The sequence below is a fragment of the Akebia trifoliata genome, chromosome 4 (assembly GCF_017979445.1).
Source record: "Akebia trifoliata isolate Shusen 1 chromosome 4, ASM1797944v1, whole genome shotgun sequence".
Classification (NCBI taxonomy): domain Eukaryota; kingdom Viridiplantae; phylum Streptophyta; class Magnoliopsida; order Ranunculales; family Lardizabalaceae; genus Akebia; species Akebia trifoliata.
The window spans coordinates 4,570,490-4,597,880 of NC_141378.1; the positions used below are offsets into that span (position 1 = coordinate 4,570,490).

The 27,391-nt window shown below is 35.7% G+C and overlaps 2 protein-coding genes across 6 annotated transcripts; one reads left to right on the forward strand and one right to left on the reverse strand.

Moving 5' to 3' along the window:
• The first annotated feature begins 352 nt into the window (after positions 1–352).
• On the forward strand, positions 353–17,167 carry DRM3 (S-adenosyl-L-methionine-dependent methyltransferases superfamily protein). 5 transcript variants are annotated; one of them, XM_086438628.1, is made up of 12 exons: positions 353–464; positions 5,233–5,347; positions 6,955–7,036; positions 7,133–7,261; positions 8,611–8,707; positions 8,840–8,886; positions 10,410–10,523; positions 13,073–13,172; positions 14,037–14,149; positions 14,888–14,990; positions 15,441–15,520; positions 15,715–17,167. In XM_086438628.1, exons 4-12 carry the CDS (start codon positions 7,139–7,141, stop codon positions 17,080–17,082), a joined length of 2,145 nt encoding a protein of 714 aa, XP_086294754.1. In that variant the 5' UTR covers positions 353–464; positions 5,233–5,347; positions 6,955–7,036; positions 7,133–7,138; the 3' UTR covers positions 17,083–17,167. The 5 variants fall into 5 exon arrangements, with proteins under 5 accessions (XP_086294754.1, XP_086294758.1, XP_086294756.1 ...); XM_086438630.1 differs by lacking the exon at positions 353–464 and adding an exon at positions 487–628; XM_086438629.1 differs by lacking the exon at positions 353–464 and adding an exon at positions 3,511–3,744.
• Positions 17,168–18,536: 1,369 nt separating this feature from the next.
• Positions 18,537–20,985, reverse strand: LOC147403152 (polygalacturonase At1g48100-like). Its single transcript, XM_086438633.1, has 6 exons — positions 20,216–20,985; positions 19,938–20,105; positions 19,796–19,840; positions 19,502–19,709; positions 19,329–19,410; positions 18,537–19,243 (listed from the first exon to the last, which is right to left on the reverse strand). Exons 1-6 carry the CDS (start codon positions 20,609–20,611, stop codon positions 18,742–18,744), a joined length of 1,401 nt encoding a protein of 466 aa, XP_086294759.1. The 5' UTR covers positions 20,612–20,985; the 3' UTR covers positions 18,537–18,741.
• Between the last annotated feature and the right edge of the window lie 6,406 nt (positions 20,986–27,391).

Below are 27,391 nucleotides of genomic sequence, written 5' to 3' on the forward strand. Positions count from 1 at the left end.
TTATCTCGATGGTTGGTGAGTGTGTGTTTTTTTTTCTTGGGACGAGTCATCAGATTCCCTGAAAAAACAACGGCACTATTACACATGGTTTTCAACTCGTTAATCTGAATCGTCCGTAACGTTTTCACTCGTACAAGAACCGAGTCATATTATCCGATATTTTGAAAAACTCACCCGAGTCAGATCGAGATGTACAATTTCATTCTCATTCATAAAGATCAATATCAAGCTAAAAAACTCAGATAAAAAGAGATGACTCGTCCGAGACGATACGAGAAACCGGGTTTGAAAACGATGGCGTGACGTTGCATACAGCATGCCTTGCACGTGCCCTTGGCGTTACAAAAGAAAAGCGTGTTTCGCACGTGCCCCTTATAGTGGAGTAGTACTTGTTCAGGTTCTTGTTTTTTTTTTCTCTGTCAGTTTAATTTTTACTGAACCAAGGAAGATGCCCGAAAACCCAGGTAGGACAGTATCCGAAAAACCCAGTTTAATATTCTTTCCTGAAATTTTAATTTTTTATTCGATTTAATCTCACTTGTTTGTGTTTCTGCTGCAAATCTTTATCTGTGAATTTGATCTGTTTGTTCAATTGTTGCTACTTTCAATTTCGTTTCGGATTTTTAAGGTTCGTCCCGTTCTGCATGTCTCGTGATGTAAAAATTTCTAATTTATTCTGCGTATTAGTTCTTCATAAAGTTTAATCTAAGAGAATTGTGTTTTTTCTTGTTTAAATGCTTCTAGTTTTGGTGTTTGTTTGAGTAGTGGAAATTTCGCTCCTTTTTTCCTCTATTAAAATTAGCATGAATTTAATCTTTGTATTTAACAATGTGGATCTCGAATTAGTTCTGTTTAGGTTGTTTAAATTTAAATTTGGTTAATTTGATGTTATCGCATGGTGATCACAAAGAGAAATACCTCAAAATCGTGTTTGTGGGCACACTGATTGTGAAAAATGGAAGGAAATTAAACATGCAAACAGATTTCTGGATGCATGTAAGTAAAATTAAGGAAGAACTAACGTTTTTATGTAATTTGTTACGAAATGGTGACCACGGTAAGACTACTATGCTTTATGGAGCGAAATGTTGGGCAATCAAGTATGGCCGAAGAGTAGCTCCAACCAAAGTAACCAAGTTTGGGTTTGGCAATTATTTGGGGCTGGAGGGGGACATTTCGGTTAAATTCAGTAAAATTTTTGGCAGAGGATAGGCTGGAAATTTTTTTCAGGCTGGAGGGACTGAGTGGTTGATAAAAATGAAAAAGGAGACCTTACATGGCACATTCTTACCCACACTTCCTTTGCAGGGAACGTAGAACGAGTCATAGAAAGAGCTAACTGAGAATAATCATGAAGAAGTCCCTGCCCAATGACGAGCATCACCCAAATCGACATTGCATCTAGTGGTGATTTGTGAACTCCTTACACAGATATTTGCAGCTTAATGGAAGTGTGTCTTTGAGGGGCTTCAGGTTCAGGAGGGGTTTTAATGATTGGGAGATTCAAGATCTTACCAACAAGCTCGAGCATGGACATTTTGAGCAATCTGGGATTGATAGGTGGGAGTGTATTCTTTCCGAAGAGAGATGCTCCTCGGTAAATTCCTTCCATTCGGTTCTTTTGACTCAAAGTTCGGTGTCCTTCCCTGTTGCTCTCATTTGGTGGTTGGGGGGGGGGGGGGGGGGGGGCGGCAAAGGTTCCTTCGAAGGAATTTTTTTTTTTTCAAATTTGGTGAGCCGCTTCTGACAAAATCCTCACTATCACTTAATAAAGAGAGGGTTGTTATGCCAAATTTTTGTTTCTTGTGTAAGGTAAACAGTGGATCATATCTTAGTGTATTGTCCATTCGCCCATAGATCGTGGTCTCATTTTCTCTACCTATTCCGAATCAGTTGGGTCTTTCCAAAATCAGTGAATTCTCTGTTCCAAGTTTGGATTGAAAATGTGTTCTCGGGTGGGAAAAGGGTTCGTTGGACCCTTATTCCTTTTGTCATTTGTTGGGGAACTTGGAAGGGGAGGAATAGGAGAGTCTTCCAAGGGGTGGAAAGCGAACTCTAGGACTTGATTGTGCAAATACTTGGGCTATTGTTTTATTGGTGCAAATTAGCTCATGAATTTAAAGGAGTGTTTTTTTATGTTTTTAGATGAGATTCTTTGTGTTCAAGGTAAGAGGTTTGTTGTAAACACTTGATTGTAGGCTGGTTTTCTCGACTGCCTTTTAGTAGTAAATAAAATTTTAATTATAAAAAAAAAAAAAAGATATTTGCAGCTTATCTGTTTTGCCAAGAGCTATCTGTTTTGTTCTTATTGACATTCAATCGCTAAGCCTTTTCTTTATCCAAGAGTTATGATTTTACTCTTGATTCTTCGTATACTTTGATTTTTTGCTAAAGAAGGCTTGTATTCCATTATCTCATAGAGTTTAAGTTTTGGACTAGATCACATAGTTTTTCTCTTCACATTGAAGGGTTTTACACTTAAACATCAATGTTCTATCTTCTCCACATGGTATTAGTATTTTAAACTCTATACTAGGAATATATTGAATAAAAATGTTACTGTTATGAAATAAAAATATATTCCGAGATAACGCGTGATGAATTAGCATTAAAAATAGTTTCATCATTAAACTCTCTTCAATATCTTTCCATTTAAATCTGCTATTAATTATTTCCAATTCATGTGCTTCTCAAACAATAAAGTTGCATTTAAAATGATAAAAAATCTATTATCATGGTATAATAATGAGAAAAATATCCGGAATGGATGGCTTTCCTCTCGTCCTACTTTCTTTAGTAATAATAAGAAACTAGTTAATCCTCTAAAGCATTATACGATGGGATCTTTTTATCAAAGAACATAATTTGACTGAGAAAAGCCTCAAAATAACTCTCTAGAAGTCTAGATCACCACTTCACTTTATAATATAAACTACAGAAGGGATACGTGTGATGCACCCATTGCAAAATGGGTGTTAAGTAAAAGAATTGCTAATTATGTATCTTAAAACAATTATACTACGTTTTTAGGCACAATGGTTGTATTAATAAAATCAACTTATTAAAAGATTATATGGCTTACAAATTCAAATAATGTATGGATCTAATTGTTTGTTGGAGGATATCGTTAAAAAATCTAGATGTTAAATTTTTTTAAAGGAAAGAAAATATTGGAAGGACTACACATACTCTCTCTTTATTCTCTTGTGGATATCCTTAAACAATCCAGATGTTAGTTTTTTTTTAAAGGGAGAGAAATATTGGAAGCACTATGCATACTCTTTCTTTGTTCTCCTTGGTGAGAATGACTTATTCACCCTTTTAATTTATTATTTAATTAGAGTTACAAGTGATTCTAAGTATTTCTTTTGGAAGATATCAAAAGCCAGAGATCTTATGGATATGGATTAATCATCTACAAGTCTATCTTGCTTTATGGTATATAAACTAGCGATTGCGCATGAATAATTAACTAGTTTTTGTTTTTTTTTAATAGGTAAAGGGTTAGTGGTTAGCAAGTGAAGTTGGGTTTAAGGGGGTTTGAACCTAGGACATGGGAACAACACTCCACATGTCTTTACCAATCTTTCAATGTAGGCACTTTGAATAATTAACTAGTTGTAATAAGCAATGTTATTAAAAGCAAAAAAATTATCGTTCGCCTAGGTTCTATGCATTGGGAGGGTTGTTGCCTCACCTACCCTAGGCGATTTGAAACAAGGGGACTAAAAGGCAATGAGAAAGGTGAGAACAAGCAATGGTAAGGGAGTTACTCGACGACATCTCAACCTCCCTGTAGAAAACGAACCGAGATACCCTATTAAGGTTGTCTTGATCATTTTCTTCTAGGGTTAGATACATAAGCCTAAAAACCAAAAATGAACATTTTTAAGATTTTCATAGTTTCAATCTTTAATATTTAATCTTCAGAAATTGAAGTACAGAAAAGTTTCTAAAAGACTAAAATTCATGCAATAAAAGAAAACACAATTATGGATATATTTTGAAATACTTTTTAATCAATAATATTATATAATAAAATATAGAACTATCATGTGTGTTCATTCTTAAAAAACAAAGCCTAGCCAACCAAAAGGCGAGTTGAAACCCCCAACCTAGATTCGCCTAACGCTTATGATAACCTTGGTAATAAGATAGACATGAAAAAATGAAAAATTATATGAACAAAAGATGCACAAATTCATTTTTCCCTTTTAATAAAGATCTAACATTAAAAAGAGATGAGGGTGTACTATGAAAAAAGGCTGAATTTAGCCAGCTTTGCTTTCCTCCCTTTTGCGAGGTAACAAGGGAGTGCATGTGTGTAGGGGTGGAGAAGATATGCTTCTCAAACAAAAAAGTGTTGCCGGCAGCACTAGATGCATCTTTTTCTTCTCCCATGGAGCCAACCAGGGAGTGCACATGTTGCTTAAGTAGTTGCATTTTTATTTTTTTTATTATGACCAATCAATTATCTTAATACTCATTGTTTTTAGATGAAAGTGACAAAAAATTATTAAAAGCAAATAAAGAATATATAGAATAACTATATTACCCTGTATACTTCAAGTTATTGAAAAAAAATTCAAATTTCTAAGATATATATCAATTATATATTTGCAGAAACTAGTATAGCGAATGTATGCATTGTAGACTATTTTAGACAACAAAAATCGTGCAATGCATTTTAATGACTAGATTGGACAAAAAAAACTTTTCATGGAGGGTGATAAATTTGAATAGTTGGAGTAAAGTCCAAATGAAAAAGTTACTTTTAATAGAGAGTGATGTATATGGTTAGTTGGATTTAAGTCAATGTTTTGAAAACCAAATCAGCGATCTGGTTAGATTTTATAAGAAGTTTAAAACAATACTAGCTGATTTGAAGGAATTGTCTGTCTTTTACCAGAACCGAATGGGCCACCAATTTTACAAACACAATTTGGAAAGTTTTCTTTTCAAAATTTTTTTTTTTTTTGGGGAAAGGCAATCAGATTTCTACCTGGGAAAATTTCCTAATAATCAAATCTTAATGGCATAAATAAAAAGTCCCAGTTCCATTCTTCAAAAAAGATTTAAATAGTTTGGGAGTTTTGTAAATTTAAATAACTTTAGGGTTGTTTGGATAATATTCTTTAGAATATAATCCAAAAAATATGACATTTATTTGCTATAATAGTATTATCATAAGCTGGGGTATCTTTACAAAAGACTGCCAAAATTGCTTTGCAGCGTTACATAGACATAGCATTCCTTGTGCGTGCCCCTTCCAGTGGATGCGTACTTCTGCTGGTTAATGGTTTTGTAGCATATTCATCTGAACCAAAGGAGATGCCCAAAAACCCAGGTTCCACAAAATCTCTTCTAGTTGTGTTCTTTTCTGGAATATCATTGTTCATATCCTTGTTTAGGTATAATATTATTTTTTTTCAGTTTTTATTTTTTTCAATCCATCTGTGAACTCTCTATTAATTGCAATTTTTGTTTTTGGATTTTTAAGGTTTGTTATGCATGATTCATTTTGTATATCTTCTTCGTTGTTCGGCAAATTACTTCATTAAATGTTTATCTATGCAAATTGTAAATTTCAATTTTGGTTGAATAGTATAAATTTTACTCTTTATTCTCCTCATGAGTCTTGAATTTGAATTTTCAGAATATAAAAGGGCGTGAATGTGATCTTCGTCTTTGACAATTTGGAGCTTGAAATAGTTCTGTTTTGGTTGTTTTAGATTTATATTTGTCTCGTTTAGGTTTATGACATGGGGATCACAAAGAGATACCTCAAGATCTTGTATGTGGACCAACTGTTGGTCCAATTGGAACTAAATAAAATATTAGAAACAGATTTCTGTATGCAAGTAAGTAAAAGAAAGGGAGAACTCGCGTACTTATGTGATTTGTTACAAAATGATGAAGGCCATAATATTGATATGCTTTTGGAGTGGAATGTTTACAATCAAAAAACATCTTCCAGAGTGAGTCAATTGGGATGGTTTGGTCATGTGTAACTAGAGCCAATGATTATATACAGATAGTAATACTGAATTTTGCACACACAATAACGAGGATATGATCCTTTGTCCCATTAGAGAGGCAAATAACACAGCATAAAGAAATCCATGGTAGTTATGATCAATGTGCTGCAAAAATGTCATATTTCTCAACAAACTCATCCAAATGAAAGCCACAATCCATGATGATTTTGTGAGCAATCCGGCAAGGTGTTATCTTGTTTTCCATATCTAGAAATGCCTTCTTTAACTTTGGGTTCAACTTATTTCTTTGCCTGCTTGGAAGTGGTTTGTAAGAGTCACATTTCTAAATTTTTTGAAGCTAGAATAATTGGGAGTATTTTTTTTTCAAAAGTATTTGTATTAAAGTGCCAGAACCCAAAAGAGTCAAAACTAGAATGACAAACAGGCCTTCTAGGGCTTTTACATCACACATCTTATAGTGGTCTCTATTTCAGTGCCACTGAAGTTGATTGACTTACAGGTTAACAAGATTTTGATCTACCCCAATTCATACATCTTAATTCAAACTCACATTAGTAAATGTGTTTCGAAATTTGAATTGTTACATCCTAAGAGCTTCATTCTTATAACTGGAAAAGAAAAACAGTTTATTTAGTTTGAATAGAGTCAACGTCTGACTCATGCCAATTTCTAACTCCTAAAACTTGAAAAAGCTAGTGGACTTCAAGAATTGTTTGTTTGGATTCAGCCTATGTTTTTTCATTAAAAATGTAAAAAGATTGAATTACTCACTTGCATCAATAAAAATTGAACAAGTTCTTTGGTCCTGCATTACATTTGAGAGCTAAAATGGTGAGCATAACCTGTCTATAGTCATTGAGTCATGGATTTCTCATCAGTTGTATTTATGACCAGAAAATTTGTATTTTTGCCACTAGTGTGTTCATTGGCCAGTCTGACTTTGTTCTTTTTGCAGAGGTCCTTAGAAGGCTCATATAAAGAGGTCGGGGGAAACTCAGTTTTTCTCCCCCTCCCTGCCATATTTAGTTTCATCAGAGGTGCTTTGTTTCAGGATACTTTCCACAAAGTTTTGATCTAATAAGTTGTATGTGTTTCTTTTTTCGTACTCTTATATTCTTATTTTCATTCTGAAGGCCAAAATGGGAGATTATGTAGATAGTGAGAGTTCTTCAGATCTCGAAGTTGAGATAAAAGTAAAGTCAGAGGTTGGGGTCTTGGGTTTGGACTCACCTTCTAGCACAAGTTGCTCAAAGCCAATTGGGGTACGCTTGTCTTTTCCAAATTATTGGTTAGCATCCAGTTGGCTTATATCTGTTGAAATTTCTAGTACATTTATCTCATTTTCTAAATAGTAAAATATTGTTTTATTGGTGTTACAATCCACATCCTAAATATCAGTGCCATACAGTTGCTTGTTCAGTTCTGTATCTTATGGTTACTTGTATTTCTATGTACAAACTGTGAGTTTTCTTACGTAGGCAATATCTTTTAAAATTTTGAAGTGGTAGAGGAACCCTCTTTAACAAGGAAACTCCATATTTCAAGTAAATCACTATGTTGGACGCTGGAGCCTGAATTTTCTTGTAGTGGGGGCAAACTATAGCTAATGGTAATGTTGAAGAGCTTGAAGTTGAATGATTTTGGGGATTAAATTCAAAGGATTTTGGTTAGAAGTTGATGAAAAGGGTTTAGGTCATTTCCAATTATTCTATGGGAGAAGGCCCAAGTCAATGGACAATTTCATCTTAAAAAACTGAGGGGGGTGGCAATAATTGGAGGGAGGTGAGGGAGTGGGGGAAAACGGGGCATGTAACTAGTTGAAAATATAGGGGTATCTCAAATTAAAGCACAAATCGAAGGGCAAAAGAAAATTTGAGTGGGGGCAATTGCCCCCACTGACTCCTTTCTGGCTCCGCCCCTGTTGGACTCCATAGTAGGTGTAAAGTAATGTCGAAGTCCTTAATTTATTTATGTCTTTCCAGTTTGTGTGCACATACTTGATTTATTTTTGTTCTATTTGTTGTATTCTACCGACAATATTTTCATCTAACCAAATGGACATTTCAAGGTTTTGGGAACTTGGTGTTTTTTACATTATGTTAGTGTTTAAAATCAATGCCAATGTGTTTTTATGTTAACTATGATTTATCATTGCAAAACAACCTTTTGTAGCTTAGGTTAATGAAGTTCTAAACTAATATTGATTTCTTTTAAAGTTGTATCTGACCTAGTCATTTTTGTTTGGACAAAATGTTTAACTCTTTGAATCACTGCCAAATTTTATTTCTCTGAGCAGGAATCCTGGATCAAGCCATTGACTCAATCACTTTTATCTTGGGAATCTCTATGTCCACTATCTCTTTGTTTATTATGACATTTCAACTTTTGACTTGCACAATTTTGTATAAACCACCTGTGTTGTTCTTCAGATCATTGCCAACTTTTATTCCTCTAACCAAATATCGAAGACTAAATTTTTAACTTATGCATTTATCTGGTTCTTAGGCATCAACAATTTTTTGGAATTGGATTAATGTATTCATTAAGTTCAGATATTCATTCTTTAACTCTTGAAAAGTTGCGTGTTTTGTTTTGTGTTATTTGATCCTAGGGAGGTCTTGCAAGTTCTTCCCAGAGCCATTTAAAACCATACTTTGTAGGGATGGGATTCTCGCCATCTCTTGTTGACAAAGTGCTTAGGGAAAATGGTGGGTTTATTTACAAAAATAGAAGGAATGCAAAGCTTTACTTACACATAGTAGTGTTTGTTTAAATTCATGCATGACATTGGCACTTGAACTGGGTTGTTGATGGTTAGGGTATTTTTTCGTCAAATGTAGGTGAAGATAATGCTGACTTGTTATTGGAGACTCTCTTTACGTATTCTGTAAGTGGACTTCCTTGCATGGTATAATATTGTTTCTTTTCCTTGGTTGAAGATGTTGTAAAACTCTTTTTGTTTACTTGGTTGACTTGGAAGGAAGATTTAAATTCGAGATGGTTTACAAATTATTGGTAAAAAATTGACGGTCCACATTCTAAATCACTTTTGATGGGGTTAGAAGTGTCAAATTGGACTCATTTTTTTTAGGATGATCTTCTCATCATAGAGATCCTCCTCACAAAGAATCAGCTAAATCTGAAACTTCTCGAAAAATTATTATTATTACATTGTTTTTACATATGTCCCATGATCCGTTCCCATGTATATATATTGATATCTTAGGGTTTCCCAATACCCTTTGTGGTGGGATTATTCCTTGTGATCGCATGTCCCAACCCCACGAAAGTTTCACGACGTGCAATAGGGTATGTCAAGAAGCCACCAAGTTCTGAAGACACAACCAAGGGGAGTAAAACATTTCGCTCGTTTTAGCGTTAAGCCAATCCTAAGGGGTAGTTATTGGGGAGACTTGTTAATGAGGATGTGGAAATAGGGGTGTTGACTTGATTTAGGGCTAATAAAGGGAGTCCAATGGTGATTCATCTTCAGTATGCCACTTATATATTATTTTATGTGGATGCTTCTCCATCCCAATTTCAATTTCTTAGGCGATGTTCAGGCTTGTGCTTAACCTGCACAAAACCAAATCTTTGGGTTGGGGCCGTTCCCAATTTGCAAGGATTTTGGGTTGTGAGATGGGCGTTAGAGATGACAAATTTACCCCGCCTCACCCCTATAGGGTTGGGTTTTCACACCTTTAAACGGTTTTGGGGCGGTTTTGGTGTTAAAAATGAAGAACCAGATCTGATTCGAGCTGGGGACGGTTTTGATATTCCCTGCCCCGCCCCACCCCAATTTATATATATGCATCTTCTAAAATCTTAGTAGGATCTGCTTTGATTAAAAAATTGGAGATTTCCCAATTTGATTAAGAGAAAGGAAAAAAAAATTGTGTTAAAAGGTGGGGTGGCATCGGGTTTTAGACATACTATGAGGGGAGGGGATGGGTTAAAACATTTAGACCCGAGTAGGGGTTAGGGCGGGTTCAGGGTGAACACTAATAATCAGGACCGGGGATGGGTTAAGCTAAACCCAGCCCAAACCCACCCCATTGCCATCCCTAATGAGTGTCTTCCCTGCAACATACCTTGGTTTTCTGTTGGGTGCTGCATACAGGTCCTCCTACCTTGTTCATTATCTTTAATGAAATCTCTTTACCTATAGAAAAGGAATTTAAAATTTACCTTTGATTAGATTTTTAATGAACTTTTCATGTTTCACCTGCATCCATTAATTGAATACTGAATAAACATATTGAATTTGTATTGCTCTCTTGGTGTTGTTTGCATTATTATTGTAAAGATTTGTGAATGTTCTTAATTTTTTGATACGTATGATTTGTTAATTTATTACATCTAGTTAAGACTTCAAATGCCTAATGGTTAATGTGCTTTGGAATGCTTTAGGCTATTGAAAAATCTCCGCCTGAATCACCTGATTCTCTGGATGGAATATTTAGTGACCGCGAGGATGGAAGTAGTTCTGCTGAACTACTCACTTCAAATGGACCCAAAATTGAGGTAACTTGCTGTTGTGTTGCATAGTTTTGTCACTTCTGTTGAATGTTTTCATAATTGTTCTAAACTAGAATAGGATGATATTTTTTTAGTGCAACCTAGAAGTTTAAAGGCATTCATTTAGTGACAGTGGCACTAATTGGTTGAATGCGTAATTATAATTAGTTGAGGAGGTTTAGGAGTGATCCCATTCTCTGTTCACTTCATGCTTCAAAATTCCTTTCTGTTTTTGGTTTTAAAAGCTTCTTCAAATTGGCATTTAGTAAAATGAGGCTCGGGCTTTTTAATATGCTTTACTTGTTTTGTTCTATTTATTCTTCTTCTTTTCTATTATGTGTTTTTGTTCTTAGATTGTCTTTGCCCTCCAACACCAATATTGACCATCCAACTTCCACGCTACCCAATCTTATTTGTTTTTTGCAAAAATTGCTCATAAAGTTCTTGAGGAAAAGATAAAATAAAGAAATTATGAACGGGTTGAACCCTCCAACATCCCATTGTATTTTCATTGACCTGGCAAATGCATATTTGATGTAGGACATCAACAATTTTAGTTAAAGAGTCTTAAGTAGTTTCCTAATTCTAGCATGATTTCTTTCTATTTTCTAGTTCTAGTAAGATTTCTAGTTCAACTTTAGAAAATTTCTATTTTGTCTAGTTTCCAATGAGACAATCTCTAATTTGTTTTTCAGTTTTTATTTTTGTATAAATTCGCTTTTATTCTTTAGGGTATTATTAGAAGTGTCCAAATAGAGCTATAATAGGTTTAGAAAGTTAGTATTATATTATATATAAATTAGAAAGTTATTTTTTAGTATTTTAGAAGATTTCTAAGTTGTTAATGATAAAGTTATCTATATAAGGTGGGTCAAAAACGAAATTCAATAAATTCAATTCTCTTTTATCTCTTAGTTATTTTCTAGTTCTTTGCTTTATCTTCTTCAAACTATTGTTTGTTTATCAATTGAATCTATTGATTCAAATTGATTTTGTGTGTTTCATTGAATACAATCTCTTAATTCCTATTGAATCTATTAATTCACACGCTTCTGCTATGTCAATATTGGTCAGGGCATATTTACATTCATAATGGAAACTACATGAAATATTAATTTTTCAAAACACGATGATGCCTTCTCTTACACTGGAAAATACAGATCATTATTAACTGACTACAGTTTAAGAACTATATAAGATTTTCTTGTGGAATGTTAGTTAACATTCTGGGCTTTTTGTTGTGGAACTGAAATATCGAGGGCCTTTGTAGGGTCTTTTGTTTTGAAGAGTTTGATCAACACCGGTTTGAGTATTGTCACGGTTTGACTAGGTTATAAGGGGCTATGCATTTTTTCCATAGCCCTTTTTAAGCCCTTAATGGGTCATAGGTGCCCTTTTGCACTTTTGGGGAGCATAGCCAAATTTTGTTGATTTTTAACTTGATGAAGCAAAATTGACATGTAATATTTTGGCAAATTTGACTGTTCACAATTGAAACCTTAAAGCAAATCAGAAATATTTAAAAACATTATATCACCCTTTTTCTGCACTTGCTTGCTTTTGTGAGGTTTTTAATTGAAAAAGATTACTCTATTAAAGAGTTTTCGAGTCTAAAAAAAAAAAATTGGAAGGGTTGTAAACAAGATGTAGTTCCTTGGATTGCTTATTTTGAAATCATTCTTCAGTAATTTTCTTTTCTGTAATCTCATGAATTTACTGATACATTTAAGCTATATTAGTATTCCAAAAGTGTTGTGTAGCAAATCTACGAATCTATAAAGCATTTACATAATTTTGTTTGTTAGCTTTTGATTTTTAGGGCCTCAACCAGTACATTTAATGTCTTTGATCAATTTGGCTATGAAAATTAAGTGTGCAATTGAATTTTAGTTACTTAAATTATTATCTGAACAATCAATTGAAAATTTTGCCCCTTAGATTCTCAGTCTCTGATGTGATTTTGTGTATTTGTCGAGCGCTATTCATCTTGTATATGTTACTCCAAATGGATTACTTTAATTATAAAATGAGTTATAAATTGGGCCAATTTATTCCTGTTTCGAGGCTTCCCCTTAGTTTCTCTGTTGAATTATTTTAATTATAAAATGAGTTGTAACTCTTGTCATCTAGTTCCATCCTTTCCTGTCATAGTATTATGTTTTCCCTTTGTTTTGGCAATAATTTTCCAAGTTTCTCTATATTCGAGAATCTTTACAAAACTTCTCTGTATCAAAGTAAACTTCCTCAAATTAATCCCATTTTAAACTGAACAAATTTTAGGGAAAAGTGACATAGGCACTGTGTATAAATACATAATCAATGTTTTTTACCCTTTTCTTGATATTTTTATGTTTTGCTTTTTTAAGCCTGATTGACTTTTGTTATGCCACTGAAAGTTGCCATTAGTCCATCTGAAGAAGCATCAATTATTAGTGGTAATCAACTGGTGAAGTTATAGGTTTTTGGTTGTGAATGCATGCACTCTTTAATATGTCTCTATACAAAGTTTTATATGGTAGGTTCAGTTAATTATTGCTGACACTCGTGTATGGCAGGAGTTCGATGTACCTTCTGAGGTTAATGGGGACAAAAGGGCATCTTTATTAATGATGAATTTCTCTGTGCAAGAAGTTGATTTTGCAATTGATAAGCTTGGTAAGTAAGTTATTTCTGCATTTCCAAGATCTTAAGACGTTCGTGGTTACTGACTATGATTTAGGTAAGACACTAGCTTTCATTGAAGTGACTTTGGAACTTATGTTTTCCTGCTTTTGTGGGAACGTAATTATTTGGCTTAGTAACATCGAAAATTTTCATGCTTACCGTCAATCCTTTGTTTATTATTTTTCCTTCTCATGTGAAGTGTTCACCTGTGTCAAAGCTGAATTCAATTGGATTTTGAATTGATCAAAATACTTCTAAAACACAACTCAAGGAAATCACCAAACATAGTGTGCCATCTTGCACATGTACCATTTCCAAATTTGGCCTTAGCATGCTCAAATCACATACAAATAAGATCGTTGAATATCTCATTGAACATGCTAACAATGCCAAAACAAAGGAATTTGGAAACTTATCAATTTACGAAGATGTCTACAAATAGATGATGAGATTGATAACTAAGCATTTTGTCCACAAGAAGGTTGAGAGGGGTCTAGTTTGCATATACTTTGGTTACAGATAGATACCATTTACTTCTTAAGTGCACAATCTTTTATGGGAATATGTTGCCCACTTCAAACTATGTTGTGTTTACATGGGCTCCTTTTAATTGATCAAGGCATCATGCAGTCGAGTAAATAGGATTGGCATGGAAAAGTTATATGTCATTGATCAACATACCAAGGCTTTATATATCAAGTTTTATGGAAGATGATTTATGATTTCCTATTCATGTATCAAGACTCCAATTTATGATTCTGGTTTCACTGGATCTTTAGATTGTAAGTTGATTCTTTGGTAAGTTATAGAAGAACTCTTACTCCTTTCAATCATTCATCTTCTGTGCATTTTCAGGTGAAGATGCTCCTGTTAATGAGCTTGTGGACTTCATAGTTGCTGCTCAAATAGCTAAGAGTGCAGGAAGGGATATAAATGATGCGACTAACGTTGATGATAGAAATGAAGAGGTCTTTCCTATCTCATGCATGGAACTCTCACTGTATTTCGAATTGATTTTATGCTGTTTGTAAATATGTCACTTGCATGTTATGCACTTTTGTTATTTGCACTATCAAATATGTGATGCTTAATTTGTCCACCCTGTCATATAGATGAAACTTGAAACAACAGTAACAATCAAGGAGATAACAGACGGGGATAAACCTCAATTATTCAAACTTGGATGTTAGTTTTTCATCAACTCACAAGTATCACATTGCAACTGATTGACTTCTACTGAGAATAGACTAGGAATTACACTCCCCATCAATGAGATGGTTACTAGATGAAATTAAGTGGGAAAGCCACTTCAGTAGCTAGTCCATGAGAATTGCACTATGTAAATGCTTGTTCCTTGGTCCTAAAACAATTTGCAGACTGTTAAAGATATTGTTGGTAAAAAATATAGCCCTTACGATGGGCTGGAACTGTAATCTTGTTATATGTGTTGATCTAGTGGCATCTTTCAAATTGCATGCATATTGGTGAATTTGTATCTGAATGTGGTTTTATTGGTGCTCTGCAAGAGTTTGAAGCGTGCATTGTGGTGTATACTTGAACTTATTTTTTAGTTTGTCATCTATGACAACCTTTTGTTCCTAAGGTATTTGAAAATATGCAAGGTTCCTTATCCTTGCAGCTCGGTTACCCATTGGACATATCTGGTCCTTGGTATCTAAGACTAGTTTATTCTTTGAATATTTCAGGGAATTACTATTGAAACCTTGTTTGGGACTATGGATAAGACACTTCGCTTGCTTGAAATGGGATTTTCTGAGGATGAAATATCTTCAGCTATTGATAAATATGGTGAGAGATTTTCATCATAGTTTTTATTTATTCAACATTTGGGAGGAAATCAAATTTGGTGGATTAGCATAGCGTAAGTGCAATTTTTCTGTGGTGGGAACGAAATTTACTTTTGTGCATTTTTGTTCCACTATCTTTTATACCTTGGCCATTGGAGATGGTGTGGCCTTGTTGGTTCCTTCAAAGCAATTACCCATAAAACAAAGTGCCTACAAATTGTAAACAAGTTCAAGAGTTCCCTATGTTTCAATTTATGACTGGTTTTGTCTTTGAAAATCCCTCAGGAGAGAGAGAAAACTTTCAATGAGAGTTATGAGATTCAGCTATTTCATTTTAATAAATTGGAAATTACATATGCAGGGAAAAAGTCTCAGTTCTTACCCATCGAATACTTTTCATTACTTGACATTTTTTTTACCTTTGAATTCTGATGTCTTTTCTGACTTTCAGGTGCAGAAATTCCAGTAGGGGAGCTTGCCGATTCAATTTTTGCAAGTCGAATTGCTGATACCCGCTTTATAAAACAAGAGGTTGTCCTCCTTACTCAAATTAGTCAATGTTCCTTATTTGAATCTATTTAGCTTTGCCTATTGTTTTAGTTTGATTATTTGATTCACAAATGTGAATGGCTAGAAAACCTCTACAGTTCAAACATAGTTGGGATCTTTTCTTCAGTTAGTAGGTGTGCAATTACTCAAAAGTGGTTTCTATCTGGTTTTTGCAGGACCCATCTAGTTTTCACTGTTCATACCATTCACATACTGAAGACGGTTGGCCACCTCTAGGAAGTCCTGTGGAAGAACGCAACAAACGCCATTGTTCTGAAACCCTAATACCAAAGACTGAGGCATCAAATTCAAATGATGTGCCTTTTGTGGAGGATGTAGACTTCAAAAACATTCTTAAAGGGAAAAGGCCGAAACATGAGTACGAAGAGTACTCAACCTTCCTTGGCCCTCTCGGACCAAAAACGAGTACTGTTAAACCCAAATCTACCACCTTTTCCATGCCTTCGCCGCATAAAGACATCCCTCAGTTGGCAGAGGAGTCACTCGAGAAACTAAAAATGCCCCTACCACCCAGGCCCAATCCATGTAGGAGTCTTCATCAAATGCTAGCTAAACCTCCTTATTTCTTTTATGGAAATGTCCTTGATGTCTCCCATGACACGTGGACCAAAATATCACAGTTCTTGTATGCAATTGCTCCAGAGTTTGTGAACACTCAGTTCTTCTCGGCATTAAGTAGGAAGGAAGGCTACATTCATAATCTTCCTACTGACACTAGATCTTACATTGTTCCAAGGCCACCAATGACAATCGAAGATGCAATGCCACACACGAAGAAGTGGTGGCCATCGTGGGACAATAGGAAGCAGTTGAGCTGCATCAGTTCTGAAACTAAGGGAATTTCTCAACTATGCGAGAGACTAGGGAGGATTTTAATTGATTCACAAGGGATGCTTTCAAAGGAGCAACAAACGGACATCCTTCACCATTGCAAGACACTGAATCTAGTATGGGTGGGGATGTACAAACTGAGCCCCATCGAGCCTGAACAATTGGAATGCATGTTAGGATACCCTTCACACCACACACAGGTTGTGGGGTGTGATTTGACAGAAAGACTGAAATCACTCAAACATTGCTTCCAAACAGACACACTTGGGTATCATCTGTCCATCTTGAAACTGATTTTTCCAGATGGGCTGACAATGTTGTCTCTTTACAGTGGAATTGGAGGGGCTGAGGTTGCTTTACATCGGCTTGGGGTTCGACTTAAAGGTGTTGTTTCGGTTGAAGCATCCGAAACAAATCGAAGGATTCTAAAAAGATGGTGGCAAAGCACTCAACAAACAAGTGAATTGGTGCAGATAGAAGACATTAATAAGCTGACAAGTAACAAACTCGAGAGTCTGATTAAACATTTCGGTGGGTTCGACCTTATATGCTGTCAAAACCCATGTGCTTACAGTTCTGGAAGTTCAAAACTGACCTTTGGTAGTGACAACCCAGCAGGGCTAGACTTCTCACTGTTTTATGAATTTGTCCGTGTTTTGCAACGTGTAAGGAGTACAATGAAAAGTAGATGACTCGTCTTTTTATGTTTTTCTATAACTCTTTCTGGTTTATGTGAACATGTTAATGATCAGGAGAACATTTCATCTTTTAGCTTCAGGGAATTTCGCTTTTGCCCATTTCATGTTAATGGACCTTAGAATTAACCCAGTTTTTAACTATCAAGACCTGCAAACTCTGTGGAGAACAGAGCATTTGGTGCTTCTCATTTTGGAAGGAAGCCCAGGCATACGGCAGAGCAGAACTGGGTTGGGCTGGGCTGTTCTGAGCCAATTTAAACCTAGAGTATTATTGTTGAAATGGGAAAATGCGTGGTAGGGCATTTTTGTTGCCCTTCTCGTTGAGCTTGAGTTTGTAACTCTTGTGGTCTAAAATGACGTTGCCGGGTGAGATTTCTGAAAACAGAAACAAAATACTGATTTAAGTGTTAATTCTATGATTTAATGGTTGCAGTCCACTCTGTAACATGAAATCAAATCTGTCTTTGTACATGTTTCCCTCTTCTTGACCGTAGATGAGGAGACCCAAATACTGTTTGCAGCTTTGTTTTCCAAGTTACTCATCGGTTTTCATGCAAGAAAGCTTCCATGCAATGTGTTGGTTCAAGCAGCTCGACATATTCGTGACCAATGATGTCTTGGGGAAGCCAGCATAACTAACATTGTTTGGAAGGTAGGATGTATGTATGTCAATGTTATTGGCAGGATGTATATGTGTATCTGGGTAATTATTATTTTCTCAGCCATAGTTCCTGTTGTAATATAGGTGCATGGGCACTGAAGATGTCCTCAAAGACCATAATAGTGAATGATCCCTATCAGGTGTATATTAGCACGCCCCACAGATTGTTGTGGTGATTTATTTGCACTTTCCCTTTGTGAGATGTTATGGATTCAATCCCAATCTCAGGCAAGCTTCCTAATTCTCCTAATTCACAAACAAGGTAGGATTTTTGGGGAAGTAGAAGATGATGGATTTTTCCGAAAATTGAAGTCGATGGATTGAAAATGAAATTGAATAGGTAGAAGAGCTTGAAGAACATGGATGTTTTATATGGAATAATCAATGGTTTTCTTCTAGATGTTGAAGTCAATGGATTGAAGACGAAATTGAACATATTTAAGAACTTGAAGATGATGGATTTTTTAGTATAAAAATCAAGAGTATTGCTCAAGGGGTTGAAGTCAATTGATTGAAGACCAAGTTGAATAGGTTAAAGAACTTAAAAATGGTGGATTTCAGGAGTTTTTGGAATTCCATCTCTTTGACTCTATGCATTTTCATACTGACTTGGTTGAGTTTCGATTTGACTCATCAGAGATTTTGAGTTGATTTGACAAGTTAGTTCCATCAAGTTTTGTGATTGAGTCATCTTGAAATCCTATTGAGTTGGTTCAACTCAACGAGTTTTAAAACTGTGCTTTGAATACCTTACTGAACTCACATAAAATAAAATGAAATCCAAAACTTGTATTTAAATGCTTTAATAATTCTATTAATTGCAATATAGGGAAAATAAATAAACCCCATTTCTACTGTTCCTCATCACACTGTAAGGGAAACAAACCCCAAAAGGGATGATGCCTAAAGCATAAAACAATACCCCTCAATACATATGAAGGGCGCTTGGGCTCTATACAATATTTTTCTACTATTGGTTTTGTTTGATTTATCTAACAAGCATAATTAGATCTCTCTGAGAATGTCTGAGGCTCCCCATCTTGTAAGCAATCAATGGGAGGGATTGTGAGTGTCTCTTGAGTTCCATAAGTATTCCAACAGAATGGGTCATCAACCAACTCACCCTCTTCAGGGAGAAGTTCCACCTCTGATAGTGTTATATTGGTACATGGTACTGTGTCGCTGCATGCAAAGTGTATGGGAGGGTTCCGCACGTCATAGGTACCCTTTATGTTTTTGTAAGAAATGTCGGAGACGTACACCGCCGAAGTCTCGTTCCGGCAATCCTTAGAGAGGCAATAGTATTGGTCAACGATGATGCAATTCCTCACGTTCTGCATTTGGATGTTCTCGAACGATATACCCGTTACCGAACCTGACCCGCCTTGCCATGTCTTGATCCTTACACCGTTGTCCGAGTTCTTCACAATTGCATTGCGGACGGTTATGTTCGAGACACATGCTTGTGAATTATGCACTCCGAGGCTCCCAATGCTGAAAAAAAATTAACTCAATTAAGCACTTCGACTTAGAAATGGATGAGTTTAGTTCATGAGTTTGACGAACGATATGTACATACCTAATGCCGTGACCAGGCCCACAAGTTACATTCTCTATATCAACATCAGAACAACCCGTTCCAATCGAGATGCAATCGTCGCCTATTTAAAATCAGTTTCGGATTATTAAGACATATAAGATGATAAATAATTGTATAAACTACCCATAAAGGAGAAACAATTTGTTCCTTACCATTGGCTATGATTGAGTTGTATATGCCAACATTCTTTGTGTTTTCTACATGAATCCCATCGGTGTTGGGGCTAAGAGCTGGGGAAGATATGGATAATTGTTCTATAAGAACTCCGTCACACCCATCGAATTTCATGTGGAATTGGGGACTGTTTTGGATTCGTAGGCCACTGATGACTAAATCAGAGCTCATGAAGAATCGAATTAACTGAAAAACAGAATAAACACATTCATTAAGATATAAATTCTTTAGGATGGATAAAATTTGAATTGAGATTTGGATGAAATACTCACAGCCGGGCTGTCACATGGTCCTTTCAATGTCGTTCCATGAGGACCCTGTAACGACATTTCAAATAGCGTTAATTACCATTTCCTTTGCTTCGAATGAATAAATAAAAAAAATTACAAAAAATTGGGTTTGCGATTCAAGTACCCTATGAGGTTTGCAAGGTAGTTCCCACCACTTCTCTCCATTCCCTTCGATGGTTCCGCTTCCCTTGAATATCATCCCATCGATTCTATAAAACACGAGCCATTGTTTTCTACTATCGGATTTAGGCCAACAATCTGGGCCATCGGGCGGCATCAGAATTCCATCCAACTTGTCACAAACAAAGCTCACCATTTTAATGAAGATTGTTTAAGCAAAATTCAAGTCAAATAAACAAAATAATATGTAAAATATTTTCTTGATTTTTTTTTTTCGCTTACTTGAAACACAATGCCCGGCTTACATGGGCCAGAGAAGATTGTTGAAGTGATTGTGAAAATGTAATCAGCCGGAGCTAGAAGAACGCTTGATTCAACGGCACAAGCCGCTTTCCAAGCTGACCTGAATGCGTCAGTATCATCATTTGAACCATCTCCGACCGCCCCAAAAGATGTTACATCGAAAATACAAGGATCCGACGTGGAATTCTCGGGATCATTTGGGTCAGGAGGATTTGAAGTAGGATAAGTAGGTGATTGAGAAACATAATTCTCATTGTTTAAGCTCTCACTCTTCAGTTTCTTGTGAAAGTGGTTTCTTCCTTCCACATTGCTCAAATTGAGTGAAATCAAGGCCATCGCGATCAAAACGAGCAACAACCCACGAACGAAATCCATCACAATTGTGATTTTAAGGCTTGAACAGGAAAATTTCACAAGTTTGGCATCAAAAGTTGAAGAATTTGTACAAGCTTGAGAGGGAAACAACAATTCTACTAAGTGGGTATGACAGAAATTCTACTTTCAGAGATGTTTAAATTTAACAAGAGAATGGTTGTGAAAGAGAGAGAAAGGAAATAAAGCAAGAATTAACAGTCAGGACTGCTGAGGACCATTTGTAGCAGAGTCTATGATTTATACTTTGAGGTCCTTAACAAAAGTTCTCACGCAGAGACAAGAACATGACACTTGTCAATGTCTGATTGATTCGTATATCGTTTTCTTCAGGAAAACAGTTGGAGGCTTTTTTAAGTAAAGGAAGGTTGTGGAAGGTGGGTTCTCTGGAAAATTTGTAGTTGTTGCATTTAAGTGAGTTTCAATGCAAGGATTTACTGCACTTTTATTCTCTCTGTTCTGTGATCTTGATTTTGTTTTTTTATTTTTATTTTGTGGTGGAGAGATGTTCTGTGTTCTTCATTTATTTATTTTTGTTGTTGTTTAATGGGTTGAAGTGAGGAGGGGAGAGGGAGGGCATTTCCAACTGTTTGAGCTTGTGAGCAGCTTAAAGGACTAAGATACCTAGGAAAATGTGCAAAAACATCTGGCCATTGTTTTAATGTTGTCAAGCTTCCAAACAAAATATGAAATTTCTCCTCCATTTCCTTTTTTTTTTTTTGGCCCTCATAAATGGGTAGATTTCTTACTAATAGTTTGGCATCAAGGGTTCTTTATAGGCATAATGACACAATCAAGGATTTGGAGAAAATGTGGTATGAATGTACTTGTAGAATATGTCATAAATTGAACCAAAATTCCTAACAGATTATTGTAAAATAATAAATATTTTTCAACAGTTATTTATTTATTGTTACTGGAATATTTTTGTATTTTAAAGTATGAAAAATTTGGACTTCTTGTAATAATATTCAAGGAAACCAAATTGAAAATAGAGTAATGTTTAAAACTTAAATTAAATTAATTAAGATAGTGTTCTCCACTTGCTTTTTGGCTGATGTAGGAAAAGACTACATAGAGAGCAATATTGCTGAAAAAGAAGATGGCCCAAAGGGCCAAACGAGCACCTTAACTTCAAATGGGCATAATTTTATGATCGTAAATCAAAATGACCGAAACATTACCTCAATATGTGGTTTTAAACTTTGCCCAAGACCATTCATCCTCACTTCTAATATTTATTTAAGAATAATGATAACGTGGCATACACCCCTACCGTGGCACATATTAGAGCCATGGTTTTTTTTCCCTGGGATGCACAACTGCGCATATATAAATATACATATGGGGGCGGTTCATGGGACATAAAAAAACAAATGTAAAAACAATGTAACATTAATAAATTTTTAAAATATGGCTTAGAAGTTTCGAATTGAGCTGATTTTTTGTGAGGATGATCTTTATGATGGGAAGATCATCCAAAAAAAAAAAAAAAAAAACCAGTCCAATCTGAAACTTCTAACCCCATTAAAAGTGATTTAGAATGTGGACCGTTAATTTTTTGTCAATTTTTGCCAATAATTTGTAAATCACTTTTGATGGATTTAGAAGTTTCAGATTGAGCTGATTTTTTTTTTTTTTTGATGATCTTCCCATCATAGAGATCATTCTCACAAAAAATCAGCTCAATTCGAAACTTCTAACCCATATTTTGAAAAACTATTGTTTTTTACATATGTCCCATGAACCACCCCCATATATATATGGGGATGTGCAGTTGTGTATCCTGAGGAAAATCATACAGGTATGTCAGAGGGGGGAGTCAGAAAATCATGACTCTTTATTTAAATCGTTAAATGTGATCAAATTCAGTTTATTTTGATTACAATAATGAATGAGAGAGAGAGAGAGAGAAATATTTTATAATAGTTAGGTAAATGTGTCCAGAGAGAGAAGAAAAGGGGACTTCGTAGTTTTGGAAACTCTTGTGTGATTATTGATGGAATGTCAATACATCTCGTGACTCTATATTGTACTTTAGCTCCTTGTGGCCTCCAAAACTACAGGTATGCTTAGAAATAAGATGACGTGCTATGCAACAAGACACCACAGAATTTAAGACTAGTCACGGACTCACGGGTCGGGTGGAGGATCCTTTTCACTAAGTGTGGTGGCGGTGCCTTAAGACATTAGCCTAACAAAGTTCATAAGGGCCGCGTTCCGTGACTCAGAAAATGACTCATGCAAATAAAACCATAAACATGAAATCCAACTGTTGAGATTTGATAATAAATATGTCGAGGATACGTATGCGTGTACACAATTAGGATCGTGTGTTTTTTTGCATGAATCACTATCTCGCCACTAGTTTAATTAGTTGGTAAATTCTATGAGTGATGATAAAATAGAATTGGATTCAATTCTCACCGACACAAACCAACTCACTTGTTTAATTTATCCATTATGACAATTGATCCACATCATTAGAATCTATTGAGTCACGTAGATTTCCCGGCCACACCATGCAAATTAATATAGAAGGTTAAATAAAAAAAACCATGGGTAGTAGGTTTATTTTTGAGTAATTCTATGGAGCAACTTTTACTAACAACACACCAAACTTTTGAAATTAAGGAGTTGTTTCATATAGATTGGTGTGTTATAAGTACAGATCTCTTATTTTTTGAGGTGTTATATTTCAATCAGGACAAAATGACTACCCCACGTGGCATACTCTACCGACTCACCCTGACATGACATGTTCGGGGAACAGTAGATCCGTACTCTTTAGGATACACAACTGCACCTTTTATGGGGGTGTGCAGTTATGTATCCCGAGGAGTACAGATCTACGATTCCTAACATGTCACGTCAGGGGAGTCGATTGAGTATGCCACGTGGGACAATCAGATTATCAGACACTTTTTGTATTTTTGTTACTTAAAAGAGTACATGGAATGACATACGCATGTGTTGTTTTGTTGTATCACGTGCACCCATGTGTTAAGGTTAGTGGTTTGAGACTTTGAGGCCTCTTTGCTTCTGAACCAAGTAGTGATGCTTGGAGTTTATGGGTTTCAGCCAAAGAATAAGATGATCTCTCTCTCTCTCTCACACACACACAGACATTTGGTAGATGTGGGGATGACACCATCATTTTAGGACACATGGATTTGTGTTTGTGTGTGTCACGGGTGGAAGAAGAAAGAAGTGCTCAGATGAGTACATATATGGAGGGCCCTAGATGTTCTCTATAAAGTGAAGAACATTAGCCCCAAACATCTCTATCAAACTAAAACGGCTGAAATTGTATTTAGTACAAATCCCGATTTCCTAGGAAATATGATTTGATATTGCATCTCCACCATACTTTTGATGGTATCCATCAAACATGGTTTGAGATTAGGAAAATCCTCATTTTAGTAATCAATAGGGATTGAGATGCTCGATTCTTTGAACATGGGTTTAACTCACTTAGGTACAACAAAAGAGACAATTACAATTAATGCAGACAAAACAATAGATATAAGTAATAATCATTTGACATTAAAGATATAAGTAACAATCATTTTAAGCGATTTGGTTGTTTGATTCAATGTTTTAAAAACCGGATCAATTGTTGACCCGTATGATTGACTGGGTCAGTCTAAAGTGATCCAATCGATCAAATCCTAAAATAAAATATTAAATAAGTATTTTTAGTTTCTTCTCAAGATCAAGTAACTTCAACTTCAAAAACATGATCCAATGCCACACAATGTACATTAAAGATCTTAAGAATTTTTATAAAACAAAAAAAAAAAATTAAATCACCATGAGATTTGAATTTGAAATGAAGCAGTTTAGTAGTCGAACATTTTCAAAGTATTGTGAAGCCAAAAAGATAACATTGTTTTTATTTGTATTTATTTATATATATATATATATTAAACATGAATTTTATAGGGTTGTAGTGTTATTTTTCCAACATGACAATCCATTTGAGCTCATTAATTAAAATCTTAGGAAATTTAATCATTTTTCATTAATTTATAAGAGGAGACCTTAGGTTAAGGAGGCATATAATCAATTTCAAAGCACAAGGGGCGTCTCAAATATTCACCAACTTGTGAAGGGATATCTTAAAAATCTTTCAAAAATTGGACCGGTCCTTTCACAAACCCGGTCGAGTCATGAGTTGAATCGCTAGAACTAGGCGGGTAAAAACTAGTGACCATTCTTGGCTGGGTCACTAGTTGGCTCATTGGTCGGACCAGCTAATCTGATTTTTGAAACATTGGTACATTTGCATATTCTCCTATGCTCAAAGTCATCTGTAATGTTAGTATTTATTTTCTTACTTGAAGAGTTAAATTCTCATTCTCAACCGATGACCATAATGGGCCAAAACTTCCTTCGTCATCCTTGAAATTTCTGTACAGTAGTTCTGTTCCACACCTCATTTCATTACTTAGCAGGTTATGCTAGGCCCGGTCCATGTTTAAGGCAAGTCTCAGCCCAATGAGTTATATATATGTTTTAAATATATATCAAAAGCAAAGTAGCCCCACCCGAAGACATATGGGCCAGGCTTGGACCTACCCCTTTGTTGTGATCCTTAAAGGCTGGCCCAGCCCATTAGCAGTTCCTCATTACAATGCATTATATGGGAAATGTTCAGCACCCTCAGTTTTACCACACACTTTAACAAACGTTTTTTGTCCTACATGGGTTAGAAGTTTTGGAATGAGCTGATTTTTGGTGAGGATGATCTCTATGATTAGAAGATCATCCTCCCCAAAAATCAGCCCATTCCGAAATGTTTAGCCCCATGTTTACACGTTGAAAAATCGTGGACCGTCCATTTTTTATAAATCAATTTTGATGGGGTTAGAAGTTTTGGAATGAGCTGATTTTTGGTGAGGATGATCTCCTCACCATAGAGATCATCCTCACCAAAAATCAGCTCATTCCGAAACTTCTAACCCATGTAAGACAAAACGCGTTTGTTAAAGTGTGTGGTAAAACTAAGGGTGGCGAACGGGACCCGCATTATATATATATATATATATATATATATAGGGTCCCGTTCGCCACCCTTAGTTTTACCACACACTTTAACAAACGCGTTTTGTCTTACATGGGTTAGAAGTTTCGGAATGAGCTGATTTTTGGTGAGGATGATCTCTATGGTGAGGAGATCATCCTCACCAAAAATCAGCTCATTCCAAAACTTCTAACCCCATCAAAATTGATTTACAAAAAATGGACGGTCCACAATTTTTCAACGTGTAAACATGGGGCTAAACATTTCGGAATGGGCTGATTTTTGGGGAGGATGATCTTCTAATCATAGAGATCATCCTCACCAAAAATCAGCCCATTCCAAAACTTCTAACCCATGTAGGACAAAAAACATTTGTTAAAGTGTGTGGTAAAACTTAGGGTGCTGAACATTTCCCATATATATATATGGGTCCCTTTCAGCAACAAACATTTTGGCAAACATTTTGGCAAAACATTTTTCAAAACATGGGTTAGAGGTTTTGGAATGGGCTGATTTTTGATGAGCATGATCTCTATGGTGAGGAGATCATCCTCATCAAAAATCAGCCCATTCCAAAACTTCTAACCCCATATTTACAAGTTGGGAAATTGTGGACCGTCCATTTTTTGTAAGCCATTTTTGATGGGTAAGAGGTTTTGGAATGGGCTGATTTTTGGTGATGATGATCTCCTCACCGTAGAGATCATCCTCACCAAAAATCAGCCCATTCCAAAACCTCTAACCCCATATTTTGAAAAATGTTTTGCCAAAATGTTTGTCAAAATGTTTGTTGCTGAACATTTCCCTATATATATTATATGGGAAATGTTCAGCACCCTAAGTTTTACCACACACTTTAACAAACGTTTTTTGTCCTACATGGGTTAGAAGTTTTGGAATGAGCTGATTTTTGGTGAGGATGATCTCTATGATTAGAAGATCATCCTCCCCAAAAATCAGCCCATTCCGAAATGTTTAACCCCATGTTTACAAGTTGAAAAATCGTGGACCGTCCATTTTTTGTAAATCAATTTTGATGGGGTTAGAAGTTTTGGAATGAGCTGATTTTTGGTGAGGATGATCTCCTCACCATAGAGATCATCCTCACCAAAAATCAGCTCATTCCGAAACTTCTAACCCATGTAAGACAAAACGCGTTTGTTAAAGTGTGTGGTAAAACTTAGGGTGCCGAACGGGACCCTATATATATATATATATAGGGAGGCGTTCGGATGCCTCCGTTTTATCAGTCGTTTTAACAAAAGAAACCTGAGCGTTGGATATTTTTGAATCGGACGGACGAGATTGCATGGTGCGTTTAAGTTATAATTTATGATTTTTTACAGCGCCATCCCTATTGTTTCTGATTATTAGTGCCACCTCCCCGAGTGAATTACAACGACAGTCTCTCTCGTCCGTTCTCTCTGTTCTCTCTCATCTGCTCTCTCTAAACCCTCGAACGCCTCTCTCTCTCGCTCGTTCCGCTGAAACCCTCTATCTCTCTATCTCTCTCTCTCTCTCTCTCTCGCTCGCTCCGCTGAAACCATCAAAAACAGTTTACAAAAAATGGACGGTCCACGATTTTTCAGCTGGTAAACATGGGTTAGAAGTTTTGGAATGGGCTGATTTTTGGTGAGGATGATCTACTCACCGTAGAGATCATCCTCACCAAAAATCATCCCATTCCAAAACCTCTAACCCATGTTTTGAAAAATGTTTTGCCAAAAAGTTTGCCCTTGAACACTACCCTATATATA